This window comes from Canis lupus, chromosome 26, assembly GCF_048164855.1.
Source record: "Canis lupus baileyi chromosome 26, mCanLup2.hap1, whole genome shotgun sequence".
NCBI classification, from domain to species: domain Eukaryota; kingdom Metazoa; phylum Chordata; class Mammalia; order Carnivora; family Canidae; genus Canis; species Canis lupus.
The window spans coordinates 29091168-29102323 of record NC_132863.1 but is presented as its reverse complement, the minus strand read 5'-3'; the positions used below and the strand labels follow the sequence as shown (position 1 = coordinate 29102323).

At 51.3% G+C, this 11156-nt stretch overlaps 1 protein-coding gene across 1 annotated transcript; it reads right to left on the bottom strand.

Annotated features, from left to right (window-relative positions):
- Positions 1–2774: 2774 nt before the first annotated feature.
- On the bottom strand, positions 2775–9123 carry ADIG (adipogenin). Its single transcript, XM_072801011.1, has 3 exons — positions 8922–9123; positions 4890–5022; positions 2775–3156 (listed from the first exon to the last, which is right to left on the bottom strand). Exons 1-2 carry the CDS (start codon positions 9046–9048, stop codon positions 4928–4930), a joined length of 222 nt encoding a protein of 73 aa, XP_072657112.1. The 5' UTR covers positions 9049–9123; the 3' UTR covers positions 2775–3156; positions 4890–4927.
- Between the last annotated feature and the right edge of the window lie 2033 nt (positions 9124–11156).

The window sequence follows — 11156 nt, the reverse complement described above, 5'->3', positions numbered from 1 at the left end:
GCTGAAAGCTCCACATGCATGGCCACATTCAATCCTCACAGAAGAGGGTGCTAGAAATTATTGTGTGCCGTTAAAACATATACATGAAAGTCCTAACCCCCAGGATCTCAGAATACGAACTTTTCTGGAAATAGGGTATCGACAGAGGTAATCAAGTTAAAATGCAGTCATAAGAGTGGGCCCTCACAAATGAGATGTCCCTATAGACAGGGGCAATTTGGACAGAGAGACAGACATACACGGAGGGAAGACAATGGGAAGACACGCAGGGAGAAAGCTGTATGAAGAGGGAGGCAGGGCTGGAGGGACACAGCCAGAGGCCAAGGAACATCTGGAGCTGCTAGAAGCTGGATCATTCCCACAGGTTCAGAGGGGGCACATCCTGCCAGTGCCTTCTGGACTCCTGGCCTCCAGGCAGTGGAGCAATAAATTTCTGTTGTTCTAAGCCATCCAGTTCGTGATGCTCTGTTGTGGCAGCCACATGAAACTAATACAGGGAGGATTGGCCTCACTTTGCCAAGGACGACACTGAGGCTGCTGGGGGTGGGGAGGGAGGGGCTTGCACTCAGGTTCCAGAGCCTCTGGTTAGAGGTGGAAAATAAGGGCACGCCTGGGAGTTGTGTCATGACAAGAGGTCCAAAGAGAGAGACATTGTCCACTCACTGATTTGAGTTTACTCGTGTTTCTTACGAACATCAACAACACCACCTTCAGCTGCATCATCCAGGACATGGATCTTGAGAAATACCTCTCAGTTAGCAGTCAGAAAAATGAGCCATTTCCAGGCTGTGTGACTTTGGGTCAATTACTTAACCTCTATGAGCCTCCATTTCCACATCTGACTATGGAATGATGACCCACCTCATGGGGTTGTTGTGAAGATCAAATAAGACAAGTCATGGGAAGTGCTTGGCACTGGGGCAGGTGCACAGCAGCAGACACTCAGCCACGGCTGCTGTAATAGGGATGATGTCTCTTGGGGAGCTCAGTACTAGAAGATCACAGGCTGTGTTTACCACACTCACACACACACACACACACACACACACACACACACACAACCTGCCTTATAGAACAAAATGTTAAAAGGGGGCCTTAATCCATATCCCTCAGAGGCCCTGGGTATCAGCCTCCCACCCAGAGCAGGGAGGGCATCTCCCCACAGTTCCCACCAACTGCCATGCAGAGCTGCTCACCTGCCAGGAGCCCCAGGCAGCTGTCTCCCTTGCCTTCTGCTGCAGGTGCTCCCAGGCACCTGTCCAGATGCCCTCCCTGCAGTGCCAGGCAGTGCCCATTCTTCCTCAGGGTCTGATCTTCCTGCAGGAGGCTCCCCTGGCTCCCCCAGAGTGGCTGGGGGCAGGAGGGTGAAGCTTGGTGTCTCCCCTGGCTTTTCTAGGTCAGCACGGAAGCTGACCTCCAGCACCCCTCCCAGCAGATGGGGCAGAGGCGATCAAGCAGTGCATGAGACTCTACAGAACTGGGAAGTTAGAGAAATTGCCAAAGTCTGAGAGGGGATGTCCGTTACCAAAAAGTATTTATTCAATGCCAGGAAACATCCCAGGAAAACGCAGGTTGCCAAAATCTCCTCAGCTAGAACAAGGCGTGTGTGCAGGAAGGGGTGGGGCGGTGTGTGTGGGGGTGAATATGTGAGAGAGAGAGCGTGTGTGCACGCACGCACTGGGAGGGACATGTACAGTAGGGCAAAGGCCCGGGGGGGCAGGCACCTAATGTACACCCTCCGTGTTACCATATGGTGGGTGATCCAGCAACATCTTCAAAATGTGAATGCAGAGATGTTAAATTCAAAAATTTCTCCTCCTGGAATTGACCCTCTAGATAGAAACACACTTGTACACGAAGATAAAAGTTCAAGGGTGTTCACGGCAGCCTTGTCAGTAAGAACAGAAACCTGGTCCAGCAAATTGGGTGTGGCCCATCTCCCAAAGGGCAGCTCTGTACTCTACTTCAGCTCTAGGACAATAGGGAGCCATAGGGGGCTTTTAGCAGGGGGAAGGGCATGTTCATGTTGTTCATGTTCCGATGCGCGCTTTGGATGGATGGTTCTGACAGGGCAGAAAAAGCAGAGCTGGGAGACTGAGCTCCAGACGAGCTAATAATTCAGGTTCCTTTCTCTTTGCTCTGGATAATTGAAGAGGCTTGTGGTGACCGGTGGGATGTGGGGTGGCAGAGGAGGGGACACTGGGAAGGCCTGGCCCCTTCTGCTGTCAACTCTGGGGTACCAGTGAGGGTGTAAGGACAGGGGATTGCCTCCCCTGCATCTCCCCCACACCTCTCCCTAGAGAAGAGCTGGCACAGCAGAGTCAGGGCCTCGGCTTAAACCCCACCTCCACCGTGTAGCTCCAAGCCAGTTACTTGGCCTTCTGTGCCTCATCTTCCCCATCTCTGAGACAGGGATAGCCAAAGGCCCTACCTCAGAATTCTTGCGAGGGTTAAACCCCTGTGTAAAGCACATGAAGAGTACCTGGTACATAGCAAGCGCTCATAAAATGTGAGCTATTTTTTTTTTATCATAACTAGGCCTATGATAGCCACTCTGTAGATATTTATAAAATGAGTATTTGTTATTAAAGTCAACCTAAAGGTGTATCAGGGAGTATGAAATCAGAGAGTGGGAGCTGAAGGCAGGATCCCCAGCCCTTTGAACAGATGGGAGTCAGGCATTCCCAAAGATGGTCAGCGATAGTTGGAGTCAGTGCCAGGGGTTGGGCCCAGGCCCCACAGCTTGCTAAGTGAATGGATGTGGCCAGGCCCAGCAGGTTTGTCAGGGGTCTCCTGAGCACAGGAACCCCCTCGTTCCTTTAATATGGACCCACACCTTCCAGCCCAGCCCTGTCCTAGGATTTCCTCTGAGTTCAGTTGGCCACCTTCTCCCTGTGTCCCTGCTTATATCATCTTCACAGGCCTGGGTTCCTCCCCAAGGACCCTGGGAGGTCATCTGTAGCAGGAGAAGAGCAGGGTCCTCTGGAGGCTTTCCTGAGTCCACTGGTGGAGATGAGTCAGGGGCCCTAGGGAAGCACCTCACTTGCCAGGGTCTTCTTCTTCCCTCACCGGTGAGTCTCTTCCATCCACCTTGGTTACTGCAACCACCCAGCTGACTCCAGGAAAACCAGGCTGGAAAAGCATGGCAGGTTGAGTCTAGGGATGATAATGGAATGAAAGGTGAGAGAGGAAGATGCGTGATGGGGTGGGAAGGGGTCTATATAAATGGGACAGGATTCTGGACAGAGTTCATTAGTCTCCATTTCTTACCCCACTAATTGTACATAAACAGAACAGGCTACATAATCTGTGGGCCCATTAAAAAATGAATGCGCGGGGCCCCGTACCAAAAATTAAAAATTTTAAGACAAGTGACGGCTGAATATCAAAGCAAGCATGGGGCTCTTGAGAACATAGGACCTCATGGCACTGCACAGGTTACCACTCGTGAAGCTGGCCCTGAACACAGAACTCTGAGTGTAAGGACAGTGTGTGTTTTTCCAGGAAAAGTACCCTCAACTGTCAACCCCATGCCCCAGAAGGGTTAAGAATCAGTGTAACTGAGGTTAAGTGAGTGCCCCTGCTTCTCACCCCATGCAGGCAGGGGCTCCACATTGTGACCACAAGGGGAAGAAGGGGGTTAGTGACATCTGGCATCAGCAGACTTTGGAATAGGGCAAGCCATGGAACCAAGGGGACAGAGAAAAGTGGGTGCACGAGGGACAGAGTTTAAGACTTATTGATGGACTGGATGTGGGCTGGGAAGAAAAGAACGGTATGAAGGTTGACCTCCACATTTATGACTCAAGCAATGAAGGCAATCAATGGAGGTGCTATTCATGGAGATGGAAAGAAGCTGGCAGGAGATCACGTTCTGTGTTTTGCACTGTTGGATAGCCAAGGGAATCAAGACTCCCGTTCCGGCCATGAAAAGGTATAAAGAGATAATAGAGTTGAGAAGGACAATTAGAGTGTGGGGGTCTTTGGCACAAGGATGACATTTAACTCCAGGGGAATGGATGAGTCTTTGCAGCTGTTCAGTGGGTGCCACCAGAGCCCTGTTACTTTGGGCAAATTACTTACTGCACTGCCACTCAGAGTTCTTATTTGCAAAATGGAGGTAAGAATAATACCATCTTCGTAGGATCTGATAAATGAGCTTGTGAAAGGGAAGTGCTCAGCACAGGCCCTGGTGCCTGTTAAGTGTCCAATGACCATCAGCAATTGTCATCACTGGCATCATGTCATTCCTTCTACAAATAGCTGTTGCCCCCCCCGCCATGTGTGTCAGGAGTGCTGGGATGCTTTGGATTTACTTATTTATTTTTAAGATTTTATTTATTTATCCATGAGAGACAGAGAGAGAGAGGCAGAGACACAGGCAGAGGGAGAAGCAGGCTCCATGCAGGGAGCCTGATGTGGGACTCGATCCTGGGTCTCCAGGACCACACCCTGGGCTGAAGGTGGCGCTAAACCACTGCACCACCAGGGCTGCCCATCAAGCACTTTGGATTTAGAGCAACAATTATCAGAAATGTCAGGAGGTGGTGAGTGCTAGGGCAGAAATGTAAGGGGGACATTTGAGGTGAGGGAGTGCGCCAAGTGGACGTGGGGTGAAAAGCTCCAGGCAGAGGGAGCAGCCAGTGCAAAGACCCTAAAGAGAGTGGTGGGAGGTGAGGTCACAGAGGTAAAGGGTAGGGGACCTTTGTAAAGGAACTCTTCATGGCAGAGGAGGCTGGTTCTCCAACATGGTGAAAACAGGTTTCCGACAGAATGAAGCAGAGTATTCCCAAACAGCAGACCTCCAACATGGCAGCCACCTAGGCTTTGGGTAGGAACTGAGGCTTCCCCTCCTGCTCCCCACTCCTGCCCCCCCAAAAGGGTCTCACCTGGCTGAAGAGGCTCACCAGCAGGGTCTCTCCTCCTCTTAGCTATGGAATGTCCCCTCCCAGCAAAACTGTGCTGGGCCTTTGCTCCAGGGCTCCCAGTCAAAGCATAAATCTGAGTCATTTTCCTCTGAATCTGTGGAGGTACAAAACAAGGCGTTTTGGGTGGTCATATCCTGTCTCCTACCCCTCACCCAAAAGGAGCCCCCTACCAAGCCTGGCCATTCCTGCAGCTATATCTGAGACCAAGAGACCAAGGCAGAATCATGACATGGGACAGCCCTGAGATCTCAGGAAGACTTCAGGGCCCGCCCTGTAGGGGAGAGGGGTGGTGGATGTGGTAACAGGGTAATAGACATTAAGGACGACACGTGATGTAATGAGCACTGGGTGTTATATAAGACTGATGAATCACTGACCTCGACCTCTGAAACCAATAATACATTATATGTTAATTAATTGAAGTAAAAAAATTTAAAAATAAAAGATGAAAAAAAAAAAAGACTTTAGGACCTCGAAGGTGACCAGAGACCAAAAACGTTTGTCCTATGACTCAGAAAGTGACCATCCCCACCTATCATATAGAGACAGGCCCTAGAGGTGAGCAAATGACCTACCTGTATTGAGTGTAGTCCAAGAGCAGGCACTGAGGAGACACAAATCCAACCATTGGCCCATCCATCTGTTCACCCACCAATCCATTTATTAACAAATATCATTAACAATGATTTCCACTGCAGCACTGTTTTGTGGGGAAACACACACAAGCAATAAAACACCTGGAAACCGCGCGTGTGTGTGTGTGTGTGTGTGTGTGTGTGTGTGTCCAACATGAGCGGTCTGGGCGATGGAAGTGTGGCACATGCCCACTGCATAAAGAGCTGGCCCATCCATCCAGTGGCATGTCAGAAGCTGTTAAAACAACCACATGAGACCTGTAGCTTTCAACTTGCAGGATGTCTATGATACATCACAAGCAAGTTTCAGAGAAATTCTCCTTTGTTTTGCAAAACAAGTAAAAACTACCCCCCGCCCCTTTTCTGGAAAACCTGCATGTGTTATTAGGTAGGTGCATGAGCCTGCTAATGTGATTTATCTGGGGAAGGCAAGGTGAAGGAGGAGGAGAGGCTGAGGGGGGACTCTCCTTCTTACTATATTCTTCAGGTGTCTCACTGGTGGCAGAGAAGTAATGGAGGCTGAAGAGAGCCCTCGGCTGGCACACCAAGAGCAGGAGACAGAAAAGGTGGGCTCCATTTCCTCAGCTGTAAAATGGGCATATTTCAGCCTCTTCTACGATGAGGGTTTGACTGAAGCAGAACACGTACAACAGGCATTCATCAAAGTTGGCAGTGATGATGCTTTACAAAGCAGTGTGATTGAAGGGACCACTCATCACTACAGATCGTGATTGTTGTTTGCACATATGCTCTGTGCTAAGAGTTTTATGTGTATGTTCTCATTTGATCCTGTTAACAATTTCTTGAAGGCAATGACTAGTGTTGTGTTTACGGATGAGGAAGGCTCAGAAAGGTAGAATGTCCAGGCTCACAGGCAGGAAGTGGTGGTGTTGGACTCCGATCAGCATCCCCAGTGCCAGTTCCCTGCAATTCCACTGGGTACACTTGTTTCAAGTCAGGGGATTCAAAGGTAGCTTTGAATTTATAACACTTCACTCCAAGGACCATCACAAGGTGGGCAGGACCCTCAAAAGGCATGTATCGGCCCTAAATCCATCTCCGGAGGTTTCTCTTCTTCTCTCTGCAAATTCCTTTCCAATCACCAAAGATATGTCCTCAGCAGAGTATCTTCTCCTTGAAGGGCACTTGTGGCTGCATCCTCTCTCCTCATGTCATGGGTTAGTGTTGTCCAGGATTAGTGTCCCCAGGGCTCACCTGCCCACGACCTTCTCTTGCCTGAGTGTCAAGCTTGCCAGGCAGCTCCCTTCTCCTCCCCTTGCTCCCATGTCTACTTAAGAAAGCACATCCTCCTGGGCCACATGGTCTTCCCTGCTCAAACCAGCTGCCTCCTGGGTCCTGGAACTGCCCTGCTGAGCCAGGCCAGGCAGGGTAGGTAGGGAGGATCAGGGCTAGTCCTATCTGCTTTTCACACTGGATTCCTGGCCAAATTGATTCCAATAAGGTCCACAGCGGACTAGAAAACTACAGGTCAGGGTGTCCTGAGAACCAGCTCCCCCGAACCCTGGCAGGCCCCACCCCCGGCACCAGGACACTACCGGTGAGATAATACTAAGAGCTCCAAGAAGACTGGGCTGGGCCGCTGAGGGAGGACTGCTCATCTCACTTTAAGGACAGTTTCTGGTCCTGGCAAATAACCAATGCCTTATTGCACAGGGCCACATGGGATGTGGGAGAAAGTCTGAGAAAAGGGCAGGGCGGGGCAGGCTGTGGATGGCTTTAGAGCGAGGCCTTCAAGGAGAATGAATTGCTGGAGAGGAGTGCCTTAGACCTTAGGTGAGGCATCTCCTCGCTTCCAGAGAAGCCATCTGAAGCCATGCCTACCCTTCCTCCTACCTTGACAAAACCAACACGGACTGGATTATTCATCAGCCTATAAGCATCTAGTAGGTGCCACGTGTGTACACACACTGAGTGCCCTGCCCTTCACACGTATCTCTCCACAAGGGGTAGGAACCAGTATTATCTCCATCCTGTAGATGAGAAACCCAAGGCTCAGAGAGGACTTGCCCAAAGTCACAGAGCTGGTAGGAGGCAGAGCCAGGATGTGACTGACACCAGGTAAGCGGCACTCTTAAGTACTTCACAGGTGTGTGACGTGGGCACATGGCTTCTCTCCCCGAGCCTCGGTTTCCTCAATCGTACAATAAGGATTACTTCGCAGGGTTATTCTGAGGATTAAATGAGATTATGCACATCAGTCTTTAGCACCACCTTTAGTACCGTGTTGAGAAAATGTTAGCAATCATTCTGAACTATTAAGGGGCGAGGCTAAAATCTGGGCCCAGGTGCTAGACTCCAGAGATGGCTTTAGAGCCGCTACACAGACAAGGGCTCTCCTGCCAGTCACGAGCCACCAGCCCATTGTGAGTTATGCCCCTTGGGGAGGGCTGCAACCCACCCTGGGAATGTGAGATACTTTAAACAGGCATTTTCTGGAAGGTCTCCCCAGGAACTCCCAATAATCACACCATTACCAGCGCCCACATTTGAGAACGTGGGGCAGTTCTGGGGATGAACTGCTTAGCCTGTCTCAATGCCATCTAACCAGAGCTGGTGGTACCCCAGCAACTTCCCTGCCTAGCTGGGCAAAAGTCTTGGAACTGAGGAGCAGGAGGTGGAAGGAAGGAGGTGGAAGGTCAAGCGATCCCCAGGGGAGAGGCCCTATGGTGAGGCGAGCACCCAGGGGGACAGGATATCTGAGGAGCAGGTCATCCCCGCCACAGGCCCTCAGCTTTCCTCTTGGCCAGCTCCTCCCTGCCTCCTGTGCCTCTGGGCCACATGCTGAGCTCAGGACAAGGGTCAGCCTCTGTGATCTTGCAACCCAGATGCCTCCCTGATGTATAGTCTGGGCAGAAAGCAGCGGGAATGGTCTCCTAGCACCTGATAAATGCCTAGGGCTGCCATATCCCATTGTGTAAGTTGTTTACTGCACAGAACTACCCAGCAGGGTGACTGGGAGAGGCTGAAATCCAGCCCACGCCTTGCTCCCCCAGCCTTGTGCCCTGGCTACGTTCATAGGAAAGGGCCCCTTTTACGAATTCATCTGTGGGCAGGGGCCACCTCTTTGTGATTTGTACCAAAGACCTTCTGTGCTAGCAGTGGCCCTGAGGGGACAGAGGTGTGAGCACACACACACACACACTGCTTCCCAAACTCCGGCGCTCACTCTTAGCCTCACTCAACTAATCCTTTGCTCCTACTGGAGACTGCTTGTCTCAGCCAGTGGTTAAAGTACATGAAGAAAACTTCTCTTTGCAGTTGCTTCAGGGGACCCCCTGCCCAGTTTCGGGAACCCCCTGCCCAGCTTCAGGATTAGGGCCCAGCATGGGCAACTCACCTTGGCTAAGTAAGAAGCGTAGCCAGATGATCAACAAGACCAACAGCAGACCCACTGGCAGGCAGAGCCAGAACACCAGGAAAGAAAACGTGAGGTCGTTCACCAGTGGCACCAGGGGGTACTTCATGGTGTGTACGTGGCCAAGCCAGGCCTTCCTGGGCTGGGCTGGCAGGGCTGCCCTGGGGACCTAGTGGGCCGGGCCACACTCTGCTCTTAGCCCAATTATGATTGAGAGAGTGATGTAACAAGGAAGTCACAGTGTCCTTCAGGCAAAGGGAGAGCTGTTTTGGACAAGTACTTTTGGACTAATGGGTGGGAGCTAGTGGCAGTGAGAGTTTGCTCAAGAAAAAAAGCCTAGGCTTCCAGGCAGGCATGCCTGGGTTTGAATCCCTGCTAAGATGCTATGGGTTCATGGGATACCTCCTTGTATCCTCTTTAAGAGGGAAATGATTCTTACCTCAGCAAGCTGCTGAAAGTCAGAATAAATAATGGGATAAACATCGCCCCCAGATGGCTGCTCAAGTATTTGAGGTCACAGATTCTTTCAGGAGCCAGCGGGGGTGGGGGGGCCTGTCCTGACCACATCTGTACTTTGTGGCAGTGGCAGGGCCTGTGGTGTACTGGATGGAGTGTGGTGCATCGAAAGCAGGCAGCTTCACAGCTTCAGGCAGTAAATGTTGCGTCAGAAAGGCAGGCCCCCCCCCCCCCAAAAAAAAAAAGGCAGGCCCAGTATTGCCACATCTCTCTTCCCAAAAGAGCCCCCCAAATCTGCACTTTTATGTGAAACCTCCCAATATAAAAATGTTGCATCAAGCATTGAAATACTGTTGGCTAAACAAAACAAGTCTGCTGGGCCAGCCTAGGTCACTGGGCTGCCATTTAAAAACTTTCTAACACACATTAGGCCCTCAATAAATGACTACTTAATTTGGAAACTTTACACTTCATTAGAGTTTTCAGTGAGGGGATTCTAAGTTGTTACCCTTGTTCCTTCGTCTCCCAAGTGGAGAGAATACTCTCAAATGCCATTCTTGTCTCTTCCCACCTCAACTGTCATTCGTCCATTCATGTAGTAGTTAGTACACCTCCATGTGCCATGCCAGCCTGTGGCAGGAAGGAGGCTCTGGACCTCCAGGGCCCGAACATTCCTGAGCCGGAGGGACACTATGGCCAGACCGGCAGCCTGATAGGGGCAGGAAGTTCACGGGGAGAATGGCTGCTGCTTGTGGAAGGGAGGGAGGCAGAAGCACTGCGTTCCATCCAGGAGGGTCTTGGATCAGCTAACTCAATCATTATAAGCAAGTGTCTATGAAATACCCCAATTCTGACACTTCCCCCTGTTCTCCTGAGTCAGAACCTCCAGATGAGGCTTAGGACATGACATGTTAATGAGCAAGCAGTCTGATGAAGCCCTTATTTTGGCACCACAGCAACTCATGGAGCATGGGTTGGAAAGTCAGGCAGACCCAGTTCCAGGCTGGCAGAGCAGCTGCAAGAAGCGAGCGGTAGACCTAAGGGAGACATGGGGAGGAAGGATCCCCTTACAGGAAGATACCAGCTCAGGGAGAAAGGCAGGAAGGCCAGCCACAGAAAAATAGAGAAGGGGTGGGAGGGAGGGGAAAGCTGGAGCTTGGAAGCCAGTGGCTGAGTCTTAGCTCAGTGATGGGACGATTGGAGTCCCCAGAAGAGGAGGCCTGGGTAGATGACACTGGAACGTGTGCCCAAGAAGAACAGTGCCTTGGTAGGCTGTGCCACTCAGCCCAGAGGCGAAGACCAGGAGTGGTTTGTGCTGGGGTGGGGGAGATCCCTTAACACTGGGTCCTGAAAGGGGTGGGGTCAGAAAGGGCTGAGGAGCACTGGTGGGAAAGGCTTGAACACACATTTTCTTGCCCAGCCCCAAACAGGACCAATTGTGCAATCAGCGCAAGGTGACGCCTCAATGGCCACCAAAGGACCAGTGAGAGGTCCTGTGGTCAGAACAGGCATGGACTCACAACTACAGGCCAGCCCTGGCCTCCAGGTGCAGTTCAGGGGGTTACATGTTAACATCATATCGAGCCAGTGCCAGGGTGGAGGGGTGACTCTTGGCAGAGGCATGTACCCTAACCAATTCTCATCATTGTTCCCTCGAGTGATACAACCACCCTACACATGTGATGTAGACAGGAAGGTGCTAGTCATGCTGCCTGGAATCCTCTGTAGCCAACCCTACTCACAGGGGCAGTGGGTGGGGGA

Bases quoted from the DNA above. Each gene is read 5' to 3' on its own strand.
- ADIG (XM_072801011.1), bottom strand. From the start codon at position 9,048: ATGAAGTACCCCCTGGTGCCACTGGTGAACGACCTCACGTTTTCTTTC. The intron at 5,023-8,921 runs GTGAGTTGCCCA...GTACCTCCACAG, and splicing joins ACGCTTCTTACTTAGCCAAG to ATTCAGAGGAAAATGACTCA.